Below are 26,783 nucleotides of genomic sequence, written 5' to 3'. Positions count from 1 at the left end.
TAATTCTCTTCACATAGAACAGATTTGGGGTTAAAGACTTCTATGTAAAGCCAGGATGGGAAATAAAGAGAAGAGGATAGCAAAAACGTGAATTCTGTCCAGGTGTGCCGGTCATCTTTGCTTTGTTTCACGGACAAGATTGGCACCCTTAGTCTCTCTGCCTTCTTGGTGCTTAGACACTCAAGTTGCTGGAGAAGGACCTGAGGGGTGCATATTCTTACTAAACGCATGCAACCTGACTCAGGACACCTCGTACATAGAAACACTGGAAATCTTTGTCAGTCGGTTGTACCCCTGAGGTGCAGAGGTTGGAACCGCAAGGTTGGCTGTGCAGTACCTCGACCACCAACTGGAGCGTGACACTGTGAAATCATAAACACACTGGTTTTCTTACCTAGAAAGTGAAGAGAGAGCCATCCACACTATACATCTACAAGAACTGTTGAAAGAATTAAATTAACAGTGAACAGGAGAATGCACCGTAAGGCACTGAGGTTATTACTCTCTTCTCTGGCTAGAGCAGAGAATTAAAGAATTCTAATTCTACCAACACTAGTATAATTTAGCATAACCAATCTCGGTTTTCTTAAAGAAAAAGTAAACTGGTCAATTTCTTTGTACAATGTTCCAAGACTCTACATTCCTTCACTTTAAGTACTGAAAGTAACTGGTTACAAGAGTACAATGTGGAACCTGAGATGAATCACTTCACCATTTTGGGCATCAGTTTTCCTCATGCAGAAAACAAGTGTGGAGGACGAGCGGGACCTCCAAGCTCTTTTCTGGCTAGGACTTTTTTGTTCCCCCATTATATTCATCTGTACATGTCTGGTCACAAGAACTAGTGAAATGCTTTTGATTAGTTAATAAAAACGAGTCATTCTAACTGAGTTACATCATTCGTAAGTGAACTTTTACATTCCACCATCCCGACTGTATTAAAGTTAGAGGGAAAATGACAATTTTCATAGTGTGGTGATCACTCCCAACACGAAGGACAGGAAACATGAAGTGTAAGTCTGGTATTTCTTCGCATGAGCCCTTGTTGCCCACATGCCTCTCAAAGCACAACTGTTGCTCTCAAAGCAACAAACAGTGCAAAGGGACACTGATGTGTTGCCCCAGTGGAGAAAAGGCTGGCTGTGCCTTTTCTGGTGTGAGGCGGGACACACCATCATTTCACATTCAGAAACACACAGGATTCACTTTATGCACATGCAGGGTGTGACACCACTGAACTCTTAGTGGGAATTCTCAAGTTCAAAACTACAAAAAGTATCAAATCATATGAGGTAACTAGACAGAGCCTCAACTTTAGAAAAAGTTAACTTTAGGGTGCCTGGGTGGCTCAGTGAGTTGAGCATCTGACTTTGGTTCGGGTCATGATCTCATGGTTCATGAGTTCAAGCCCAACATCGGGCTTTGCACCTGCTTGGTTCCACACTGTCGGTGCAAAGTCTGATTGGGATTCTCTCTCTCTCTCTCTCTCTCTCTCTCTCTCAGAATGAGTAAATAAACTTAAAAAAATTTTTTTTAAGTAAACTTCAGTAGATGTACTTTAAAACATTAGATTGAAAGAACTTTCTTGGGAAATGCCTCACTTGAGTTTATTTAAACTATCACTACAGGGGCACCTGGGTGGCTCAGTCAGTTAAGCGTCTGACTTCAGCTCAGGTCATGATCTTACTGTCTGTGAGTTCAAGCTGCATCGGGCTCTGTGCTGACAGCTCAGAGCCTGGAGCCTGCTTTGGATTCTGCGTCTCCCTCTCTTTCTGCCCCTCCCCCGTCCTCCCTCCCTCTCGCGCTCGCTCTCTCTCTCTCTCAGATACACGCACACACATACAAATAAACATTAACATTTTTTTGAGCTATCACTACAAACAAATCCATCATAATATCTAGTCCTAAGAATCAGAAGGCCTGTCATATTCTCCATAAAATGTGTGATTCCATCCAACTACCAGAAGGGTGAACCACAGATAAGCAGTTCATTTTTGTCGCTGGCTGTTAAATATTTTACAGCACCTCTGAGAGAAGCAGGGGTAATAACTGTCTTCTTTTTCTCCAGGAGCCAGGTGGACTGCCATGCCAAGCCCAAGCTACCGCTAAGAACATGACTGGCCTTAGGGCAGCGAGAGCAGCAGGAGCTACTAAGGAGTGATGGCCGTGGAGGGACAACATGACGATGGGCCGGACACTGCACAGCTCATTACACCCAAACACGATTTCTGGATTTGCTCACTTTGCAATGAATACTTGCATCGACGCTGAAACAGAAAGCACTACAGCAATAAATCCATCATCGATACAATCTCAATGCAATCTTGCTTCAACTACAAAAGCTCAGGAAAAAAAAGGTGTCAATTTATTAACCACAAAAATCCTGTAATCATGACTAACCATACATAACACAGGAAAAAAATACTTAAGGTTTGACAGGCCGACCGACCACCTGTCTTTAGGACATCTCCATCCATCCAAAAAAATAAGGAACCGTCCTCTTTATAAAATCTTGGAGAGGAATACACTTCATAGCCTCTCTTGGTAATCCATTTCAGTGCTTAACACTCAAGGCATCAAGGCATTCATCCACCCTCTGTCTTTCAAATGGTAAATTCTGCCATAATGTTTCCACCCTTTTCCAGAGCAAATGAATAACATTTTGCCATCAACTCTGCAACTATCTTGCAACCTTTGATTCTTACAGGGGAAAACGCGTTTCTTAAGACTTTCCTAACTTTATGCTCGCAGGAGTGTGTGCATGTTCTAAACATGGGCGGAACGTCTCCCTTGCTAAATCCTGTCAATCAATGACTCTTGGTAAACTTCAGCATTAAAATTCAAAAGGCTTACCACTGCACAGAAGAATCCTCTCCCCTCTTTTCCCACCCTTTCCTTCACCTCTTTCCCAGCCTTACATTATCATCTCAAGTTCCCATGTGGCACCACCATGTTTCACTTCACTCTGATTTCTCACATGCTATTTCCCCAGCGTGCAACGCTAACCTGAGGACTGGGACTTCACATTCCGTCCTCCCACTCTACAAAGTACACACACCCCTACCCCTCCCCCACCCTCCACCCCCCAAAAACACAAATTCTAGCGAGAAAAATGCAGTTGGCCAAAAAGAAGATCTTGCCTAAAAAGGTGATTCAGTTTTACAACAGAGTCAGTGAATGCTTACCGAACATCCACAAGGCCCTAGTTTGACAAGGAGGGTTAGAGAATCTTAATTCCTGTACATCTTTTTAAAAATAAAAAAGGGTGCTTGCTTCGGCAGCACATATACTAAAATTGGAACGATACAGAGAAGATTAGCATGGCCCCTGCACAAGGATGACACGTAAATTCGTGAAGTGTTCCATATTTTTTGGGTGATGGGTATTGAGGAGGGCACCTTTTGGGATGAGCACTGGGTGTTGTATGGAAACCAATTTGACAATAAATTTCATATATTGAAAAAAATAAAAATAAAAAAGGAAAGTCTGCCATGTTTTGTCATCTGTCTGGGGTGAGAAGCTTCTACGATACAACTTCTTGAAATCCCTTACAAAATTAAAAGTCATTAACAAAGGCACTAAGTATACCTTAAGCATTTCATGAATGCTTGACTGAATAACGAATCTACTGCCTCAGAGTTTGTTAAAGTTGACTGTATGGATTTGGCTTTCATTTATGCACACCCAGCGGAACGCTGAAGGTGTCACGGTAACAGGTGGCTTTACGAGAGAGAAGAGCTAAGAAGCAGAGGGGACTGCTGTCAACAGTGTCTAGTATACTGTCAACCATCATCTATAGAACACTCGAAAAGAAACAACTGAGACTCCAAAATGAGAGTGTAAGCAAAAAGGTCCTTTACACGCTGCCAGTAAGAGTGTAAAGCTCCAGCTTTGCAGAGGCAATTTAACACTCCCAACCGAGAGCCTTACAAGCTGGCTTTTCTAAGTGATTCCATTTCTAAGACCAAGACTCAATAAAAAGAATTATGGTATACTTATCCATATCATGGACTCAGTCCTATGCAGTCTTTAAAAATGATACCATAAAAAAATGCCCACAGAAGATTACTTAATAACCTAAGAAAGACCGCATATGATAACGTAAAAAGCCAATTCCAGAGTAATGTGCCAGTGTGATGTTGGGTTTTCTTGTTGATGATGGTAATGCTGTGAAAGTATGTCTGCTTGATTTTTATAGATCTACTTACACTAAAACATAATATTAAACTTAAAAAATTAATACTAGAGACTGACCTTTTATGATGAAAGTATGGTGCTTTTTGTGTTCTCCTTTTTATCTGAATTTTCAAAAACAAATAAACATATCTTCTGAAAAGGATTATGTTAAATAATACGTAACATAATTAAGTTAGAGAAAAGGTTTACTTCTTCTGTAGGAACTAGTAGATTTTCTCCTTATAGAGAGTAAGCAACACTATTTTTTTCCTTAGTTGGGCTGCCAGGGAGACTCAAAGCCAAATTTGCCGGTCACCATCAGCAGGTGCACAGCAAATGCCACATAACTGGCGGCGTGTGCTTCTGACTATCCGCCATCGTAACCTTCCAGTCTGACCTGCATTTTCTCTGGCCCTTTTTCTACTGCATTGTAGATCTTCTTCTAACTAGCCTCCAAATCTTTTTGTGGGGGGAGTGTGGGTAGAGGGGGGAAAAGAAAGACGGAAAAAGAAGGAAAAGGGGAAAGGAGAAAAAGGATGAGGTGGCATTTGCAGCAGCAGGATATTGTTCTAGCTCTGTAATTTTCAGGTTAATTTATTGAAGGTTAGGTCCCAGCACAGTGAGTACTGTACTACGTGTAGAATGAATGAATGGACAGAACACCTTCCCAGCTTGAGAAATGCATGTCTCTCAGGGGCCCTTCCTACTCCAAACAGTTGAAATCTTCTTGAATTCTGGTACCTTAGCATATGGTTATTAGAACAGTGCTCACCAGTATTTATGCAGATTTGAAACATCAGAAAAACCCAGAGATACAGTTCTTAGTACAACAACAGTTTGATGTGCATGCCTTCAATCTACAGATAATGAATGCTTATAGTACTCACAGGACTTGAAAATCCTTTCCTATAAATCTGCACAGGTCTGTGGCTCACAGATTGTAAATCAATGTGCTATACAGCACAGAAGAAAACTGTTTACCATGAGCTGAATTTAGATGGCAGACATTCTTTTCTTTTGAGGCTGGCACGAGTTTTTGTTTTGTTTTTTAATTTGTGCCATCATTTAAAAGGAGAGATCTGGGGCTCCCGGCTGGCTCGGTCAGTGGGGGAAACAACTCTTGATCTCAGGGTTGTGAGTTCAAGCCCCACGGGTAGAGATTACTTCTAAGTAAAAATCTTTAACTAACTAACTAACTAAATAAATAAATAAATAAGACTAAAATGAGAGCTCTGACAGAAAAAAGTAGTCAACTTCTCACAAAAATCACAAAGGCTGGCAAAATTTGGCCTGGATTTCCACATGGCAGTAGCCAGCAAGAGCTGATCCACAACCACCTCTTTATTTACTTATTTATTTTGGAGGAACATGGGTTCTTTACAAACATGTGATCTCAAAAACACAGCATGTCATTATAAAAACTGCACCACATACCTACAAGCAAAAGGACAGATGTGTAACCGTACCAGGCATCATAGCTTCATGTGGTGTGTCTTTGCAAACCATGTTATTTGTGTGCACAGGCTCTTTTTATACGTACACACATACACACACAGCCTCACACACTCTGGGCTTACAGAAGTGGGAATACCTTTAGTAGTTTTTTATCGCCTGTTTTTCACCTTTCTTGCTTTTTTTTCTACAATGCCTTTTAATAACACTGTTATTAAATCTTCTACATCATGTTTTAATCTCTGTATCATATTCCTTACACTGGATAAACTATAACAAATTTAATACTCTCATACTGCAAACCATTTATTTCCAATAGCTTTGCTACCATAAATGTGCAGAGTAATTTAGAAAGACAATTTTGTTTTATTTTTAATGTCTGTATTTGAGAGAGATGGCGGGGGGGGGGGGGGGGGGTGCTGCAGAGAGAGAGAGAGGGAGGCACAGAATCTGAAGCTGGCTCCAGGCTCTGAGCTGTCAGCACAGAGCCCAATGCAGGCCTTGAACCCATGAACCTTGAGATCATGACCTGAGCTGAAGTCTGACGCTTAACCAACTGAGCTACCCAGGTGCCCTGTGTTTTATTTTAGACTTTGAAGAAGAATATGAAAGGATGGGAGTTCTCTGGCCTCCTTCTCCCCAGTTTTCAGTCTCTTTTCCCCTCATTTTAATTCAGTATAGCAGCAGCTAGCTCTTTACATGGGTTTGTGGTCTCTAGTGTTCTAGAGTCTGCATCTGGCCCTTGGTCCTCACTCATCTCAAAGGCATCACTATTTGCCTTTGGCAAATGTCTGTAACCCTTACACTGTATACAGCTCTAGCCTCAATGTAAGTTCACCCAAAATACAATTATTGGTTATTTGTAATTCTTTCAACAAATGCCAAGAGCTTCCCGCTGGTGTGGTCCATGACTAGATGCCCACGAAACTGCCCAAGTTAGGTGAGGGGGAGGCCACCCACCAAAGCCTCTTCTACACAGAGCCTAGGCTTCTGTGCTGCCTTTGCTGGCCCCTGATTTCCCAATCACTGAGTGGGCAGTGCACAGCCGCTGCTGATAAATGCTGGATGGACGCACAGAAGATGGATGGATGACAAATGTAAGCTACACTAAAATCAGTCTTTAATTTCTTCCAGCTATTGGCACATAAGGAATTCTGCTCCAAAGGGAATCTGCAATATGACTGTTAGAAGGAGAGTTATTTTTTATTGTTGTCATTGTTATTCTTACAAGAGCAGTGCACATTTGTTCAAAACTTCCCTGATCTACCATCTGGGGGGGAGGGCAGATCCCACAGGGAAAAGGAAGTGCTGCTCCTGGGGTACAAACCCACGTTAGGTAATACGGTACCTGGGACTTGGGACTGAATTACAACGAACCGCACACTGAGAAAGTGACGCTTTTCCCAACTTCTTTCAGTCTGAGTATATCCAACAGCATGTCTCACTTTGGTGCTAACACATACACTTAAGCTCCTTTATGACACTTGCCAATTTAATTTCCCTTGTAAACAGAGGGAGCATATGGCACAGGCCTAAGCCTTTATCAGACAACAGAATCTGGACAGGATTTAACAGTAATTGTTTTTAAAGGTTCTGGTAGGGATACAGAGATTTCCTTTTAAAGAAAATTAACTTTTAAAAAACATTATACGAATTTTATGTTCTGTGCATCTTACCACGACTAAACACAAACAAAGAACATGATATTAAGTAACAGTAAAGGATGGAGTACAACCACGACAAAGAGCACTGAGGTGATATACACAATACTGACATTTGGGAGATGAAGGGCTCTGGTTTGATGTTACCAGTTTGGCAAAGAGATGGGAAGCGTTCAGATTTACTTTAATGTCCATTTTACATTGTAACAAACGTAAAAAATATATATGTAATAACAAACTGTGCATTTTTATGGTGATAGAAAAACCTAAGATTTGTAACCTTGACACTTCAAGTTAAATTAGCTCATGACTACAATTGACAACATAGGATTATATATAACTATTTGTGACCACGTACAGCTATACTTTATTAATCTAAAACAATACCATAAAAATAAATGACTCTCTCTATACCAAAAAAGTTCTTCCCATAAGGTTCCTAATTTGCAAGCTGTAAATGATGATATAAAAATATTCTCTAATGAAAACACTTCTACATTTAAGATCGTAAGTCGGGGCTAATACTACACCAGTAAGTAGACCAAATGTCATTGATACTCCCCTCTGTCAAACAGCAGCTGTGACAAATGCTACAAAGGAGAGGTACATGGTTCTGGAAGGGCTTATAACAAGTGTAATTTGACCTAGGCAGGGCTTCCTTGAGATGGGAAGGATAGGAGCAGCGAAAGAGCAAAGCAAGAGAGACAGGACTGGAGTCAGAGGAGTCTGCGGTTGGGATGGAGAATGTGGGTGCTCGCTGACCCAGATACAGAGTTTTCCTTTATGCCAAGAACAGTGGGAAGAGGGCTGAAGGGTATGTAAAGTGGAGAGTGACCTGGCCTGAGCAGACTGGTGTTCTGAAAGGTCTGTGCGGGCTGTGATGTGGCAACCCTCCAAAGAAGTGTCAGAATCAAAGTTTAAATTGGTAACAAACAAAATAACCTAGAAATTACTGCATCTAGACCACATAAGTAATGACCAACAGGAAGGAAGCTCAGCTAATTGTCCAGGTTTGTTTTGTTTTCCTAACAGAAATTAAAAGACACTAGTACAATTTTATTCAGACATAGGATACTGAAATTTTAGAGACTATGAACAATATGAAATGTAACACTCTACAAATTTAACACTATAAAAAGTTGATATAAGATTGGAACATATAGGGGTGCCTGGGTGGCTCAGTTAAGCATTCGACCTCGGTTCAGGTCATGATCTCACTGTTCGAGAGTTCAAGCGCCACATCGGGCTCTGTGCTGACAGCTCAGAGCCTGGAGCCTGCTTCAGATTCTGGGTCTCCCTCTCTCTAGGCCCCTCCCCTGCTCGCACTCTGTCTCCTCTCTCTCTCTCAAAAATAAATAAACATTAAAAAAAATTTATTTTTGATCGGGACATATCAAAAATGTCATAATTTCCTGGTCAGACCCAAGGTGGCCCACCTGAAGGGTTTAAGAAGACTGGAGGTCGACGGAAGGGCTCTCAAGGATGGGATGGCTGAGCACCAAAACTGAGGCCCAGATTACTTCCCTGGTTCTCACCCCAAGCTTTTCTTTTCTGTTTTGCATGACAGGCTTCTAATACGGCTTAAATAAAGAAATAATTTTGGTATTCAAACCAAGTCTGAAAACTAATGGTAACAGCTGTGGCCTCTCGGATCCAGTTCCAAATCAGTAAGTGGGAGGGCAGTACCTCAGATGACTGACTACACTTCGTGGCTGGTTCCCATTTGGTCTCAACTTTTAACTCTGATTTCCTTCATGAAAGCTGGTACTCAGAAACAGTCCCTTATCTGCATCTACTTCTCCTCAAAAATTCTGCCCGTTCACACTGGCACACTTATCAGAATTCTTCTTTTTTAAGTTTATTGTATTTATTTTCAGAGACAGAGAGGGGAGGGGAGGGGCAGAGAGAGAAGGAGAGAATCCCAAGCAGGCTCTGTGGAGCTGCATTTGATGCGGGGCTTGAACTCACGAACTGTGAGATCATGACCTGTGCCGAAATCCAGAGTCAAATGCTGAACTGACTGAGCCACCCAGGCCCCTGACCCATCAGTATTCTAACAGAGAGAAAGAAAAGGGGAAGGGAAAAGACATGGGAAGGCAGAGGTAAAGGATATGCGCCGTACCAAGCGAACAAGGACCTGGGGCAGGCTGGTGTGAGTGCAGACTAGCACATTCACTTTGGAAAACTGGCAGTGTCTGCTAACACTTAGCAACTGTGCTCCCAGGTACACACATGGCGGAAGTGCAGGCATAGATCCACTCCCCAGAAGACAGGTGTACAAATGCTCACAGGAGCAGCAATCCTAACAAACTGCAGACGTCCCGGACGCATGCCCATCAGTAGTAGAATGGATACATAAAGCGAGGCACATTCAAGTGAATACCGCACAGCAAGGAGACGGAACTAACTGCCGCTGCTGCACACAAACACGAACGTAGCGCAACGTAACGCATGTACGGAGGGTTTCTATTTGCATGTAACGCTCAAGGGTTGATATAATTGAACAGTCAGATGTGGAAATAACCTCATCTTTATCTTAATACTAAGTAAGACCCAAGATAGGGGCGCCTGGGTGGCTCAGTCGGTTAAGCACCCGATTTGGGCTCAGGTCATGAACTCACAGTTCACGAGTTCAAGCCCCGCATTGGACTCTGTGCTGACAGTGCAGAGCCTGTTTGGGATCCTCTCTCTCTCTCTCTCTCTCTCTCTCTTCCTCTCTCTCTCTCTCTCTGCCCCTCTCCCGTTCAAGTGTGCACACACTCTCTCTCTAAATAAACAAACAAATAAAATTTAAAAAGACCCAAAATGAATCAAAGTCTTAAAATATTAAAAGTCAAAAACTTTTTTTAGGTAAGCCTAGCAGAAAATCATAGTGACCTTGGGCTTAGCAAGGGTTTCTTAGATACAACACATAAAACATAAACAACAAAAGAGAAAAAAATAATTGGATTTCATAATGATCTATGATCTGTGCACTTTCCCATATATATCTTCCATAAACATATTACTAAAAATTAAATGAAAACAGCAGAAAGCGTAAGGACTGAGCGGAGGGAGAAAACACAACCAGCCACGGTCATCTCTTCTAACCCCTCAGAGAAAGTAGTTCTCAAGTACACCCGCAAACACAGACGGAGGCAGAGGTGAGCATGAGCACGGGAGAAGCCGTCACCACTAACTACCTCTGCCTCTTCACTACAATAAAGAGGAATTTTTTTTTAAAGATTTGTTTATTTTTAAGTAATCGCTACACCCAACAATGGAGTTCAAACTTACAACCCTGAGATCAAAGTCGCATCTTGACCTACTGAGTGAGCCAGCCAGGCGCCCCAGAAGAGGGAATTTTAGTAAAATGTGGCTATCCTCCATGACTGTTCTTAGTTCACACCATAGAGACATGGAGGAAAATACGTTCAACATAAGAGCAAATAAAAGACGCCTTGGTCCTGGATCCTTTTCCACCAAATATCCTACGCTTACTTCTTTCTCCAGGTGGTCCCATCCTGATGTTTTTGTTTTCCCTCCCATTCCCCTTATTCTTCCAGGCTTCTCTTTTTGCTTTCTGCAACCACGCACCATTATCATATGCCCTTTTTTCTTTCACTTAAGAGGCTCCAAAATAAGAAAATGAATTAAAATACACACACAAAAATAGCACAGGTTCTTTATGTGTTTCAAATGCCCCTCTTCTACTAGGGTAGGGGCAACAATCTCTAACCTTTCTTACCAATCCTGTTTACACAGCACTGGCAGGATATAGGCCATAGCATAAATATTTTTATGATACTTTCTCCCTCTTCCTTTCTCTCTCCTCCTGAAAAAAAGGCAGCTAGCAATTTCTAAATTCAAGTGGGATGCTAATGATCCAGGCTTGCACTTCCTATCTCTTCCAGGATAAAGACCCCTTTAATCACCAAAATATCTCTTTCTCTCTCAACCTCTCTCTCTCTCTCTCATGCACATGTGAAATTATCCTTTTATTATCTGTTACCTGAGAAAGTACAATAGTAGGCACTGCTACTTAGTTAACTTTTGACTGACTGTGAACTTTATTAATTACAACAACTTTTGACTGACTGTGAACTTTATTAATTACAACAACATTTACATTTCACAAGAGCAAATGTGGCCAAAGCTTTGTGTGAACATAGGTTCCCCAGCTTCTCAAGACCTTCCTTCCCCTCACAAACTCCACAGGCCTCCCTGGAGTCAGCCTGGAAACACTGGGAATCCTCTCTCTGAGCACTCTGGGCTCAACTCTTCTCACTGATAAAGAATTGTCCAATTTTGTTCATGAGTTCACTGAAGAAGTAGCAATACAGTTTGTCCAAAATTTTAATAGAGCAAAGTGCCTTCTGCTCACTCAGGATCTTTTGAGGTTGATTTGCCAGAGTCTTCCCCACAGCAGGCAGACACACACACACACACACACACACACACACACACACTCTCTCTCTCTCTCTCTCTCTCTCTCTCCCTCCTCACTTAAAACTTGTATGTGGAAATGTTTAAGAAATGATTATCTTTTTTCTAGATATTATCATGATTACTACTCCTTTTCCTCCTCTTTCCCACCTACTCCACTCCATAAATTTCCAAATCCCAGAAGTGTTATGGCTAAGTCAAGAAGAAACAAAAACTTGAAAACCTAGTTTTTATATCAAATAAATGTTCACAGCTTTCTTTTTTTCATTAAATGGGGGTAGGTGAGGAAGTAAAACTGTGCCTGGCCCTGTCACTACCATGTTTAAGATGAATACATTCATTCATTCAACAGGCAGCAATTAAAAAGCAAATACTCATAGTAGGATGTGCTCCTAAAATCTGCAGAAGGGGGCTCTCTTGCAACGGATACGTGTTCCTCTTAGCTGGTAATAACATACAAATCAGGCATCATTTGTTTTTGTCTTTTTAATTCATTCAGTAATATTCTCTGTCCTTAATTTAATAATTAAGTTGACATTTTCCCCTTTCTCTGAAATATAAAACCAAAAAATAGAATTATAACTTTCTGTCACCCCACTGGATTTTGTCCCCTGAGTCAGCCATTCTGAACAGTACTCCCCACCTCCCCTACAAAAGAACATTTAGATGGACCCCCACTCTTCTTTTAAAGGTAAAAATACAATCTTAAATCTCAAGGTGGTATTGAGATCCATTAAGAAAACATGTTTTCTAATTTAGGTTCCAAAACAATTTTCAAAATTCCATATACTGCTTCAAATCATATTCGTATTTTTCAATGAAGAACCCTAAGTCTACAGAAATAAATTTATTTTTTGTTTTGTTTCTCCCATTTTACAAAACTGTCTGAGCAAGAATTAATTCAACCAATACTAGCTGTCACACAGGACTAGCAATTCTCACTAAGCGGGTTAAAAATAGGAGATGGAAGAATTATTAGGAACATCACATTGCTGTTTACAGTTATTATATTTTTACTTATAAAAATGTTGCATTTCCACTCCACTCAGTGGTCTGAAATATCAAAAGATCATTCTATCCTGCAGACAGTGAACGAAATCATTTGTGCCAAATGGTAAGTTTTGGTTTCTTGCAAAGCAGCTTCTCCCCTCTTTTAAAGAAGCAGGGTTTCTTCATCATTTCTACCCAAAAAACCATGTGGAATACTGACCATATGTAAATTCCAAATAGCTGAATTCAGGCCTTGACTCAAACAGCTAAATTAAAAAAAAAAAAAAAAAAAAAAAAAAAAAGGTCAAAGACTTTTAAAATTAAGTAACCGGTGAACAAGGAATTGAATGAAGAATGTGATGGTAATGTTACATGATACGATAAACTATGAAATGCGTGAGCAGGATATAGCACTACTAGGCTATGAATTTTTTTTAACTTTACATTCTTGCTTTTCAAATTCTTTGAAACACATTGAAAAGACAAATCATTTGACTACTCGTCACTGTATGCCTTTTACAAAGAGGAGAAAAAAGAAGTAACTTCTATTTTTAATGTATTTCCATTAATGAAACAACTTCTATGTTTGCAAAGTGTTGGCTGACCCATAAAATAGATTTATCACCCATTAAGTCAGCATATCACAACTGCCATATACATGTCTAAGCACCCCCAAAAGAATAACAAACAAAGCAAGCAAGCTCTGGTAAAACTGTGTATAAAGCTGTCACAAGCATAGTGGCTGGTTTCTGAACTTTAAAACCATGACCACATGCATCCTCCGTTTCCATCAAATTTAACCACAGGAGCTTAGGTATAAGGATTTAAAAAATAATAAATTATTATTGTTATAATAGTAAGTAAATGTAATCACCAAAATATTTTAGAATCTTTCCTTTAACTAGAGAAACCTCATCCATTCCTAACTTGTTTCTCACTAATATTCTTCCATTCTGTTCAACATCCAGTTTATCAATAGAGAATTCATGCTACTCAAAAAAGCTAACATAATTATTGCTGCCATCCCATTGAGAATGCTCTTCCCTGGTAACAGAACTCCAACATCACAGTTGGCGCCCGGACCGCTCACTATTTACACCACCACCCTCTCCCCTTCCCAACACCACCATTTTACTGGCTGAACCACAAGGCTGAAGATTGTTTTTCATCTCAGCAAACAGAATGTTTAAAAACTCGGATGGCTAGCCACAAACCAGGAGTTAGAAGCTACGTGAAAATAAACACAAATGGGAAGAAATTTTTCTATTTTCAATTTCTGAAGAAAGCAGTTAACATCTTATTTGTAATGCCCTAAATTATAGCCAGAAGTCTTTCCCCTAATTACACTAATAAATCGATTTAATGTCATCATTTTGCCATCAGATCATGTCCTCCATACACTAGTGTACTTTAATTAAATCCATTTTACCATGGTAGGCTGTTCACCTCATTTTTTTCCCCAGTGCTTTTCCTCTATCTTCCTCAAGTACTAAATCATGTCTCCATAATATTTTCCTAAATATTAAATCTATGAAAAAGATAACCTCAAAACTAATCACGGATGAGACAAATCAACACACCTTCAATATAAAATATCAACATAAAATATAAACTATTAGGTAACCAAGAGAAGGGTAAGCATCAACTGTATGCCCAAGAACCTCCATTTAAAACATTATGTAGTATACACAATTTTGGCAAAGAGAAGTGAACACAGTATTTACATACCAATATAGGCAACTATATTATTAGCCTCATTTCTGGCTTGAGATAAAAATACCTTTATTCCACTTATTAAGTAAAATAGCCATTTTAAGGAAATATCTCCTTACAGGTATAATCATTTGATTGACAGACAAAATAATTGCTTTAAAAATACTTCTGAGTCATTTTGTCCTTACCTGCAGGCATGAACCATTACTGCATGCAGTGACTGTTCCATTTCCTAGCACAGACTTGAAGAAGCATCATATCTCTCTTTCAGAATGTGACTAATCTGTGGGTTTGCAATTCCTAAGCTATTTACAAATGGCACTCCCTTTCCATATAAGAAAATATTTATTACACCAAAAGCCAAGTATTTTTAACCTAGATCTTACAAATAATGTGATTTTGTGTAGCAACCATCTCCAAACATAGGAAGAAAATCTAATACTAATATTTCCTTAAGAAAGCAAGATTTTTGTTTTGTAGCGAAGTAAATTATTTTTTAAAGCCTTCAACAGCTGTCACACATGAACTAGCGCTCTGCTGTGCGATGGTGTGCATGCTGCAGCTGATTAAGCTTCACTATTTTTTAAAAAATCAATTACCCTTTGTAAAAGCAGAACAGCCTGCCCAAATACACATCTTCGACACAGCACAATGACCGGCATGCAGTACGATACGTTATACAGCAAACTTGACAAGAAAAAAATACGTCCTGCTTGTTTCTTAGCAATGCTACACCATTAATTGTTCATGCAAGAGATGTAGCTGTACCTTTCTGAAGAGGACGACTTCTCAGAGTTAACTGACATCAGCAGCTCAATCTTCTGCTTGATTTCTGGAAAAATCAGAAAATATTCACAACCAAGATTGCCTGCTCTTGCTTTCAAGCTTTATATCAACAGATTTTTCGTCTCTGATCCCTTTTGTTCAAAAAGAGGCCACAAGATTCGCAGTACTTCTGTTAGGACTGGGATTCGATGGTGCTATAAAGGGAAAAGCTCCAGAGGCACCAGGCCTTGCTAAACTATGCACATGACTGTTTATGAAAGCAGGAAGTACCATTTCTTTTAAGCGGAGGGGTGTTTTCTTTTTTAAGGTAGAACCAGCATGGCTCTGCAAGAAGATTTCAAATGCAGCAAATTAAAATACAAACAAGAAATGCTCACAACTGGACTGGATACACTGGATAATCTGAGAAGCCTGGATAATAAAGTTACAGGCTGTAAAGAACAGATGTGCAACCCTGGGCTACTTCTATTTCACCAGCCCTGAAAAATATGGCTCAGTGAATCATTTTTGTCACTTAAGAATGAAATATTAAACCAGAACCCCAATTTATAGATCAAAATTTTTTTAACCTTTCTTAGAATTTCTTGACCGTCTTTAAAGAATGTGTTTAACATCTTGTCCTTAACTCCTTCAGAAAAAGACTTGTATTTTACACCTTAATTCTCCCCTCCTCCTTCGCAGTACAGCACAAGTGAACAGCAACACCCAGTTACCGAGCAGATAATATACTTGTCCTTTTAGGAAAGGACTGACAATGCCATCTGCAACAGAAATGTAAGCGCCAATTCAATTTAATTAAAAGATAATTGCTGATACTGATTTGGAGGAAAAGAAAAAAAAAAAAGAGAGACAGAGATAACAGACCAAAAGGAAAGGAGAGGTAAAAATAAAAGGGAGAAGGAAAAGAGAAGGAAAATAAAACCTAACACATTTCCTTTAAAAATACTAATGACTGACCGAAAAGCACGTAATTTTACGTGAATAAAACTGACATGGTCCCATTACCCAAACTATTTCACACGCAAAGCCGTTTTCCCACTCCTATTCCCATGCATAATAAAAAGTTCACATACCAAAAATAAAACACCTGGCCACTGACATATTGCTATAGGCAGTCTCAGGATATCAAAGTAGAGCTAACAGTTTCAGGGTATTTTTTTTCTTAGGGGTAAAACACATTTTAATTTGTAAGACTCTTGACTACAGAAATCAAAGGAATAGGAAAAGGGAATAAAAATTAGTTGCATAAGATACAATAGACCTGTTCAGAAATATCTTTTTCAATGTTGTTAAAATAAGGGATTTCCGAATTGTTTAAGCTTACAACTTCATCCAACGGGCACTATAAAGCTGGCATGAACGTCCGTTTAGAGAACAGAATCTACCACAGCTCTGGCCAAACTACCTAACCACTGGGGAGAGCACACAGCACAGTGGTTAAGACGAGATGATGATACTGAAACTTACCTCGAGGATTCTTACGTGGATTACAGAGTCTGGCACCGGGTGCCACAGAGAATGCTCAGCAATGCCCCTCCCACCGGTTTAAAAAGAGCAGTGTTTAAGAAGAGCTCAGCCTTGGCCACCAGCAGCCTTGGATCTGAAGGCAGGCTCCTCCAGCATTTTTAACAGCCCTATGACCTTGGGGAAATTAATGAGACTCTCTAAAAGCCTCTATCTCCTCTCCTATAAAATGGGGATAGCAACTGCTCATAAAGGGCTGTTGTGAGCCGTGTGAAATACGGTAATCCATGAAAGTCATGTAGATGTAGTGTTGTGCCTGCCATATAGTAAGCCCTGTGTCTGCTGCTAAGTAGTGCCTAGCAAAGGACAGTAATCCTAAACAAATATTTGTTGAAAGAGTTAATGAGGTATACTAGGTCTGTCCTATTTTAAAGAGCTTGTCCACAGTTTTGATCTACTTTCTCCTTACTATCAACATCAACATGCAGCTTTTTATCACTATAGTTTGATTTTATGTGGAAATTTAACTTTAATCTGTATCTCAGTCTCCCTGTGTAATTCTCAGTTTATCAACTAGCCATGTCAGAAATGAGGTTACATTTGAATCCTTCTTCATCATGGTAATTGTTCATTCCAAAAAGACAAAAGATTCACCCTTCAGTGTGCAGATCATCTGTGCACATAAGCTGAAAGACACCCAATTTAAACCACACAGTTCTCAGGAAGTGTATGCCCATCTTACAAACATTAGAAAGAAAAGTTAAAGCTTTGAGAGCTCCAAGCCAAAAGGGTTTCCAGTAATACATGGACAGGTTTCTAACATGTTTTTCACATTTTCTTCAAACCTTCAGATATGTTTCTAGTTCCTGAAGGACTAAAACATTCAGGAATGTTTACAAATACTATATGAATATTGTATCCTCTGAGGCCCATAAGGTCCATTTCTTTTTTTTTTTTTTTTAATGTTTGTTTATTTTTGAGAGAGAGACAGACAGACAGACAGACAGAGTGCAAGTGGGGGAGGAGCAGAGAGAGGGAGACACAGAATCTGAAACAGGCTCCGGGCTCTGAGCCGTCAGCACAGAGCCCGACGCGGGGCTCAAACTCACAAACCGTGAGATCATGACCTGAGCTGAAGTCAGAAGCTCAACCAACTGAGCCACCCAGGCGCCCCCCAAAAGGTCCATTTCTAGTCTACTACCTACTCCTCCTTACCAATACCATCCGTGGTCTAATTACTCCCCGCATCCATTGAGAACCCCAGAAGCCATGTCATTATACCTGCCATAATACCGGGGGGCTTCGATGTTCACGTTTGTAGGACTTCCACAAACCCTTGGCTAAGGACCTCAGCCTTCTGAACCTCTGATCACTTGCGTCATCTACCGTGACCACACTCTCTTACACACACACTACAAACATTCCCCCAAAATTAGTTTCTGTGTTTTATTCACAGTATCTATGACCCTATCCTTCATTTTTTTGCAGTTAAGTCCACTGGTCTTTCTCTTTATGAATGATGGTCTTTCTTCACATTTAGACTATCCCACACCAATTTTTTTAAATCGTCCCATTTTCCACAAATTACGCTTTATAATTCACTTTGCATGTAAATCTTGGACCCTTCTAGAACATATTTCAGTCTATGAACGGATGTAGAGATCCAGTTTGCTTTTATAGTTACACTTTAAAATGCTACACCCCCATCAACCCCTACCAATTCTGAATTACTCTCTTCACTACCACTCCTCAGGTTCTTCCGAAGCGGCCATCGTAACAACCCCATAAATACATATTTATTCAACCATCTAGGGTCTCCCCTTTATTCATTCAGGCCAGTGAGTATTAAGGCCACACTTCTTTATTTCACCAAGAAAATAAACGAGTGGTACTTGTGTAGTTTAAATAAGCATATTTAAAATTATGGTTGATTTTTTTTTTGTCATCATGTTCTTTTAATTTCTAAATAACATTATGGGACAATGTTAAGTTTTTCTTTGTTTTTCTAATGTTTTTGTGTTCTGATTCTCCTCCTAACTCTAGGTTCTTTGCTGGATCATCTTTTTTCACCCAGACCTTAAATGTAGGAGATACTTATCTCACGTGACCCTCTTTTCACTCACCGACTCTTCCAATCTGCTCCCCTGACATCCACAACCAAAGGACACTGATGGTGACCAAACCTGAACTTCGAGCCCAATACTCTCTCCTGCAACTCAGCACTGTGCATCCTTCCACCCTTTCTAGATATCTTCACCTACATGGTCCCTAGATGCCTTGAACCCACCATCTAAACCTAAACTCCTCAACTTCCCGGTCTAAGATCTCCTATGTAGAACCTTCACATCTCCCCAAACAGCAGCAGCATTGCCCTTCTGAGTCTGGAATGTTTGAAGGATTCCAGACTAGCACCCCTGTCTCATTTGGGGTATCATTACCACCACTCTCCCCTTCCAACCTATTTTATGTTCCAGGACTGCTGAGCACTACTCTGTGATTCCCTAAACACACCATGCTTTCTCACACCACCAAGTGTTTTCTTAGAATGCAGTTTCCCTCCCTGGGATGCCACTGCCCAGTGTGCTTCCCTTGCACACCCAACTCACTTTTCTAATCTCAGCCCATGCGCCACCTCCCCTCTGACTGCACCCCAGACAGAACACAGCTCACCTCCGCTGTCCTTCTATATATCACATACACCGGCAGGACAAAATTACTGAAATATATACACTACTTGTCTGACTCCCCGAGACCAGGGCTTCTTTAGGAATGGAGACCTGAAGTTTCATTTCAATTTACACTTACTTGTTGATTCTTTCATGGTCCTCTTAGCCTATCCTAGTCAACGTTACAATCTAGCTAACTTCATGTCCTTATTCTTAAATATACATTTCCAGACACAATTACTCAATCAGAGATTCAAACAACTACAGAGATAGAAGAGTCCTCAGAGGTCATCACTTAGCTGAACCACATTAATTTATGAAGAAGAAATTTGAGGGCTAAAAAGATAAACAACTGGTGGCAATAACACTTTTCACCTTCGCCAAGACTACCATTTCTGAGACCTACAGCTAAATTTCCAAGGACCTAGCAACCCAAGCAGAACATTCAGCATCCTTTAAAACCTGCTTTTAGGGGCACCTGGGTGGCTCAGACGGTTAAGCATCAAACTCTCAGTTTCAGCTCAGGTCATGATCTCGCATTCATGAGTTCAAGCCCCGCACTGGGCTCTGTGTTCACACTTTGGGGCCTGCTTGAGATTCTCACTCCCTCTCTGCCCCTCCCCTGCTTGTGCTATCTCTCAAAATAAATAAGTAAACTTAAAAAAAAATTTTTAAACCAGCTTCTAAATCTATTTACTCATATTTCCAATCAATTAAAATCATCACTATTAGTCAGCTTTCTTGATTAAAACAACTGGTCAGTCTTGGGGCACCTGGGTGGCCCTGTCAGTTAAGCGTCCAACTTCTGCTCAGGTCATGATCTCACGGTTCATGAGTTCAAGCCCCACATCAGGTTCTGTGCTGACAGCTTACAGCCTGGGAGCCTCCTTCGGATTCTATGTCTCCCTCTCTCTCTGCTCCTCCCCTGTTCACGCTCTGTCTCTGTCTCTGTCTCTCTCTCAAAAATAAATAAACATTAAAATTTAAAAACCAACTGGTCAGTCTGTGACATCATACTCTTCCTATTCATCACATTATACACCAAAAAGGAAAAACCAATTCACCAGGATCTCCCACTCATTCTCTTTCATCCAACCTACAGATCCAGAATAAAATGAAAACCTTTTATTCTGATTGTACCCACACTTTAAAAGATACTCAAATCCCTCGCAAAGATGAACACTTTTAGCTCTTCGGTTAATGGCCTACTATGTCTAATATTTAGTTTTCTACTCAATAACGTGAGTTTGAAGACTCATGGAACACTTAGGGCTATGAGTCCAGAGCTGAGACCATCCCTGAGAACCCAGACCAGGAAGAGTGGTTACTCTCCCTTTCTCTCTGCCCCTCCCCTGTTCACATGTGCATTCTCATTCTCTCTCTCAAAATAAACAAACAATTTAAAAAACAACCAAGTCCAATAAAGGATATGCTTCAAAGATCAGACAGTGTGGGAGAAAAGGTGCACAGCCCTGAATCCACCTGGATCCTAAGAGCAACAGTAGTGTGAGACTCACACAGGATGCTGTGGAGAGGACATGTTCCCATGTCCTTTACATCACTACCTGCCCAACACAAGCTCACATGGGACCCTTCCTTTTAAGACATGGAAATTAAGATATAATAACTGGGCAGACAGTTCTACCTAAATTCTTAAACCTACATCCTTTCTCCATGGATGCTATTCCAACAGATTTACTAAACTTAATTTCTCTTGCCAAATTGCTTTTTTTTTTTTTAATGTTTATTTTTATTTCTGAGAGAGAGATAGAGTGCTAGCGAGGGAGGGGCAGAGAGACAGACAGACAGACACGGAATCCAAAGCAGGCTCCAGGCTCTGAGCTGCCAGCACAGAGTCCGACGCAATGCCCAAACCCACGGACCACAAGAGCCAAAGTCAGACACTCAACCAACTGAGCCACCCCAAGCACTCCTCTCTTGTCAAATTCTTTACATGACCATTCACAAAGCTGATTTTATTTCAGGTATAAAGAGGATTATTTTTTTTTTAATGTTTATTTTTGAGAGACAAAGAAAAACAGAGTGCGAGTAGGGGAGGGGCAGAGAGAGAGGGAGACACAGAATCTGAAGCAGGCTCCCAGGCTGCAAGCCCTCAGCACAGAGCCGGATGTGGGGCTTGAACTCACGAACCGTGAGATCATGACCTAAGCCAGAGTCAGACCTTAACCGACTGAGCCACCCAGGCGCCCTGAAAGAGGATATTTTAAATTAATGCTTTATCTGTATATTTGGAGCCATTTCAGGCTGCAAGAAACAGGTATGTGCTCAGTTTACCTCAGGGGATAAGACAGTACTGTCAGAAAACATCTAAAAGTTAAGAACAGAACAAGATTCTGGCTGTGAGGCCTGTGGAGGCATTTATGTGTTCTTAACAGCTCTTGATACTCAGTTCATGTTACCAAGTGTTCAGAGGGATTGCTCTCCACCTTAATGCTTCACCATTCTGGGGACTCAACACCTCTCTGACCCTAATTCCATTTCTCCTGTCACTACCAATTAACTGCTTCTCTCTGTTTCTCATGTTCACAGATCCTACTGCCTCAACCATGCATGCTTACGGCCTTCTCTCTTGGTGTCTCCAACTTAAGCCTGCAAGTATCTCTATGGGGCTCCCATGTAAATGCAAACCAGGGGCTGCAGCAGCTTTTCTGGCCCAAGTGTCAATCCCTGATAATACCCTCTGGGACCAAGTATTGAGTTCCTGACGCAAAATTCAAGAGACAGGCACATAAGAGACCCTTCATAAAGGAGCAGGAGTAAAGCAAGCGCTCTGAGACGTCTAGGAAGGTCAGTGATGAACTGACCAACACCATAAAGACAGTCGGGTGTAAAAATGAGTCCTTGCCATCCCAGCATTCATTATTCAAGCCTTCTGTTAAAGGAACACAGAGAAAAGCAAAAACTGTGCAAACAAAAGCAATCATTAACGAAATGGCCATTCAAAAAACTGTACCTGGTTATTCCCAGTCTCCATCTCCATCCATCAAACCCCTTCTTTCTCTCTCTCACACTGATGGTCATACAGTCCAACAACAATTCAAATAAGATGTAAACCCAAAACAAAGTGAAAACTGAAAATACGTTCCAAAACATGCAACATTTGACAAGGCTGGCTGAAGACACTCACGAAATGTTAGAATCCCAAATGAGGCTACAAAAGGAGTCAGGAAGGTCAGTAATTGATGAGAAAAATCAACAAGGACAATAATATGCTAAGTGTCTCAAGAATGACAATTATTTGATTATCAGTGACTAACAGGGAAGATAATAAAACTCTTTGAAGAGTCTGCAAAAATGTCCTTCGTTATAACTGCATTATAAATTATAAGATATCCAATCATGTTATTACACAAAATGTAGTACAAAAATATATGCCAAAACAATCAACACTTGATGCATTCTTTGTTCATTCTAATACTCAGTACTTATTTTTCATTAGAATTCAAATTTTGATAAATAAAATAAGCTTACTTTCAGAATCATTTTATTTTTCAAGATAAAAGTCCCAATTTCACCCCTTCCTTAAAAGGAGACTTTTTCCAGTATCCTGCCTTCTGAACAGGGTGATGGGCCAGCGGACTACACTGTGTTCACTCCAAACTCCACAAAGGGGTGGGGGTGGGAGGGGGCGGGGACAAGGAGGGGAAGGAGGTGGTCTCCAGCTGGCTAGGTTTCGATTTGAACTTTCAAGGTAGCTGCTGCTGCCACTAATCAGAAATTTCATTTACTAGAGGCAATACTTTTCCTTCTGTTACTTCTTAAACTAATTACCCTGAGTGCAACTGATAACGCAAAAGGAACATTAGTTTAAAAGGAAAAGTTTGTTCCCGATTTTCAAGTTCTAGAAAGAAAAGCAGGTCAATCCCCTCAAACTGGGATTCCCATCCTCACTTACCCCCATAAGCCTGCAACTGCAAGCAAGAGGCAGGGAGAAGAGGAACCAGGTGCCCTGGCTGTGTCTGCAGCACCAGCCTAGACCCCAGACCACCCAACTGGACACAGCAGGGGTGCGCTCAGACCTCAGAGGCCTCCAGACAGTATCTGTTACCAGTGCTTTTGTTATTTTGATATTGAGGAATTCCAGGACAACTTAATACAAAAATGTATTAAAAAAGAAAAGATGAATGTTTAAATAAATTCTTAATTTTATTACCATCACCATCATTGTCTTCTATCAGCAAGGAAATGTAATGAAACTAATTCCTGAAAACTGTCTACAGGTTTCTCACCACAGCACAGTATCATTAATAGTTAATCCAGGCTGCTAAACAGAACAAAGACACTCTTACCCTGACTCTGTTGGGGAGACCTAAGAAGTAACACAAGTTCTTAGATAACTGAGCTGTTACACTCAGGGTGAGATCCAACCTCCCCCTTCACCATGAGATCAAGTTTAAAGCTTTCTCTGTTTTACGCTTATAAAATAAATACCATTTGTACAATTTTCTGATACATGAATTTTAGAATTTACAACACAGGATACTACTCGGAAAAAGAAGTATTTTTATAATCCTAACTAAAAGACAGTTTTTCATACTAGATATTAATATACAAGTGAAACTACTCGGTTCTCTAATATTGTGGCTTACAATGTCATAAATTAAGACATTTTAATTTCATTTACAATTTTGGCACATAAAGGACTGTGAGTTCACCAAGGCAATAAATGCTTACTTTTATTGACTCCTGTAGTAAACCAAGGCCGTTCAACCATCTTCAAAAGTAATTTCACTTTGTTAAGAGGAGGTAAAATTATTGTACAAGGCTTATTTACATGTATAAGAAAACAAGCCATATCAAAATATGAGGTATAAGGAGGAATTAGAGTCCCTAACTCCCAATCCACATTAACTTTCAAACTTTAGAACTGCAATTCTGAAATTGATGTGATGCAGTCCAATCTGTCCACCCTTCCACATTCCCTCATCACCAACAGGTGCTGCACTAGATGCCACATGAGCAGAGGGAGGAAGAATGTCTCAAAAATATGCAGGGCAGGGACACCAGAGTGGCTCAGTTGGTTAAGCATCAGACTTTGGCTCAGGTCATAATCTCACAGTTTGTGAGTTCAAGCCCTGCATCGAGCTGCCTGCTGTCAGTGCAAAGCCTGCTTCAGATCCTTTATCCTCCTACCTCTCTGCCCCTCCACTCCCAAAAATAAACACCTAAACTTAAATATATATATATATTGTTGGTTAATTGTCCAACTTCAGCTCAGGTCATGATCTCATGGTTTGTAAGTCTGAAGCCTGCATTGGGATCTGTGCTGACAGCGCCTCTCTGTCTCCCTCCCTCCCTCTCTCTCTCTCTCTCTCTCTCTCAAAAATAAACAAACATTTAAAAATTATTTTAAAAATAAGAAAAATTATAAGAAATAAAAATAAAAAAATATGTAGGGCAAAACTCCTCCCTTCAGGGAGTTCACAGCCTAATATTTAGCATTTAGCTTGAACCATCTGGCCTACCTGAGCCCTTTACATGAATGAACTCACAACAACTGGAGAGGTAGGTACTTAACATATTTTCCATTTTACATGCATGGAAACTGAAGCTTTGGACATTTATAAATTTCCAAAACAGAGTGCCTGGGTGGCTCGGTCAGTTGATCATCCAACCCTTGATTTTGGCTCATGATCTCACAGTTCATGGGATAGAGTCCCGTGTCAGGCTCTGCACTGACAGCACAGAGCCTATTTGGGATTCTCTCTTTCTCTGCCCCTCCCCTGCGGGAGCGTGTGTGTGTGTGTGTGTGTGTGTGTGTGTGTGTGTGTGTGCGTGCATGCTCTCTCTCTCTCCTCTCTCAAAATAAATAAACATTAAAAAAATAGTAATATAAAAAATTTTTCTAAAACCTCCAGACCTAAACAATTCCATTTACAATAGCATCAAAAAGTATGCAATACTTAGGAATAAATTTAACAAAGGAAACCAGAGACTTGTGCACTGAAAAACACAAAACATTGTTGATAGAAATTAAAGACTTAAATGAGAAGACATCCTGTGTTCGTGAGTTGGAAGACTTATTATTATTAAAATGACAGTATTCCCCCAAATTGATCTACAGATTCACACAATTCCTATAAAAATTCCCAATACCTTTTTTTTCCAGAAGTGGGCAAACTGACCCTTAAATTCATTTAGACATTCAAGGGACCCTGAATAGCCAAAACAATCTTGAAAAAAGAAGAACAAAGTTGGAGGACTCACACATCTTGATTTCAAAACTTATTATGAAGCTACAGTAAATCAAAACAGTGTGATTAAGGAGAACCCAGGTGTCTCAGTCAATTAAGTGTCCAGCTTGGGCTCAAGGTCATGATCTCATGGCATGTGGGTTTGAGCCCCAAGTCAGGCTCTGTGCTGACAGCTAGGAGCTGGAAGCCTGCTTCAGATTCAGACTCCCTCTCTTTCTGCCCCTCCCCCCACGCATGCTCACTTGTGCACTCTCTGAAAAATACATTACCATTTAAAAAATTAAATTTAGGGGCGCCTGGGTGGCTCAGTCGGTTAAGCGTCCGACTTCGGCTCAGGTCATGATCTTGCGGTCCGTGAGTTCGAGCCACGCGTCGGGCTCTGTGCTGACAGCTCAGAGCCTGGAGCCTGTTTCGGATTCTGTGTCTCCCTCTCTCTGACCCCCCCCCCCATTCATGCTCTGTCTCTGTCTCAAAAATAAATAAATGTTAAAAAAATTTTTTTAATTAAATTTAAAAAAAACACTGTGAAACTGGCATAAAGATAAGACATATAGATCAATGGAATAGAATCAGAGTCCAGAAATAAACCCTCACATGACAGCCAACTGATTTCCAACAGTGTCAAGGCCACTAGGGGAGAAAAGAATGGCCTCCAAAACATGGTCCAGACAACTGGATGTCCACATGCAAAAGAATAATATTGGACTCCTAACTCACAGTACATACAAAAGTTAGCCCTAAATGGATCAAAAATCTAAATATAAAGGCTAAAACTTGACTCTTAAAAGGAAATACAGATGTATATCTTCATTATTTTGGATTAGGCTCGTTTCTTAAATATGACACAGAAAGTACAAAAAACAGAAGAACATCATAAGAATTAAAAACTTTGGTGAATCAAAAAACACTTATTGAGAAAAAAAGACAATCCACAGAATGGGAGTAAATATTTGCACATCACATATCCAATAAAGAACCAGAAACCAGAATATATAAAGAACTCTTAAAACTCAGCAATTTAAAAAAAAAACAACACCCAATTTAAAAAATGGGCAAAGGATCTAATAGACATTTCTCCAAAGAAAACACACAAATGGCCAAGAAGCACATGAGAAACTGCTCAACATCATCTGTCATCAGGGAAACACAAATTACAACAAAAATGAAATATCATTTTATACCCACACCAGGATGGCTGTAATCAGAAAGACGGCAACAAGGATTGACAAGGATGT

General features: G+C 40.3%; 1 protein-coding gene and 1 non-coding gene across 7 annotated transcripts in view; one reads left to right on the top strand and one right to left on the bottom strand.

The window, feature by feature from the left end:
* SRPK2 (SRSF protein kinase 2) overlaps nucleotides 1–26,783 on the bottom strand; it is a 389,837-nt gene that overhangs the window by 274,931 nt on the left and 88,123 nt on the right. For 2 of the 6 annotated variants that reach the window (XM_049642817.1, XM_049642828.1), the window contains exon 3: nucleotides 15,186–15,249. The exons of the other annotated variants lie outside the window; for them this stretch is intronic. In XM_049642817.1, the coding sequence (XP_049498774.1) occupies nucleotides 15,186–15,223 (38 nt within the window). In that variant the 5' untranslated portion in view covers nucleotides 15,224–15,249. The remainder of the gene's footprint in view (nucleotides 1–15,185; nucleotides 15,250–26,783) is intronic. 6 annotated transcript variants of the gene reach the window in all.
* LOC125931206 (U6 spliceosomal RNA) lies at nucleotides 3,266–3,372 on the top strand. The gene has a single exon (XR_007460435.1). It is a non-coding gene; the product is annotated as a U6 spliceosomal RNA (small nuclear RNA).

The sequence above is a fragment of the Panthera uncia genome, chromosome A2 (genome assembly GCF_023721935.1).
Source record: "Panthera uncia isolate 11264 chromosome A2, Puncia_PCG_1.0, whole genome shotgun sequence".
Taxonomy (NCBI): domain Eukaryota; kingdom Metazoa; phylum Chordata; class Mammalia; order Carnivora; family Felidae; genus Panthera; species Panthera uncia.
This window is presented reverse-complemented; position numbering and strand designations above follow the sequence as displayed.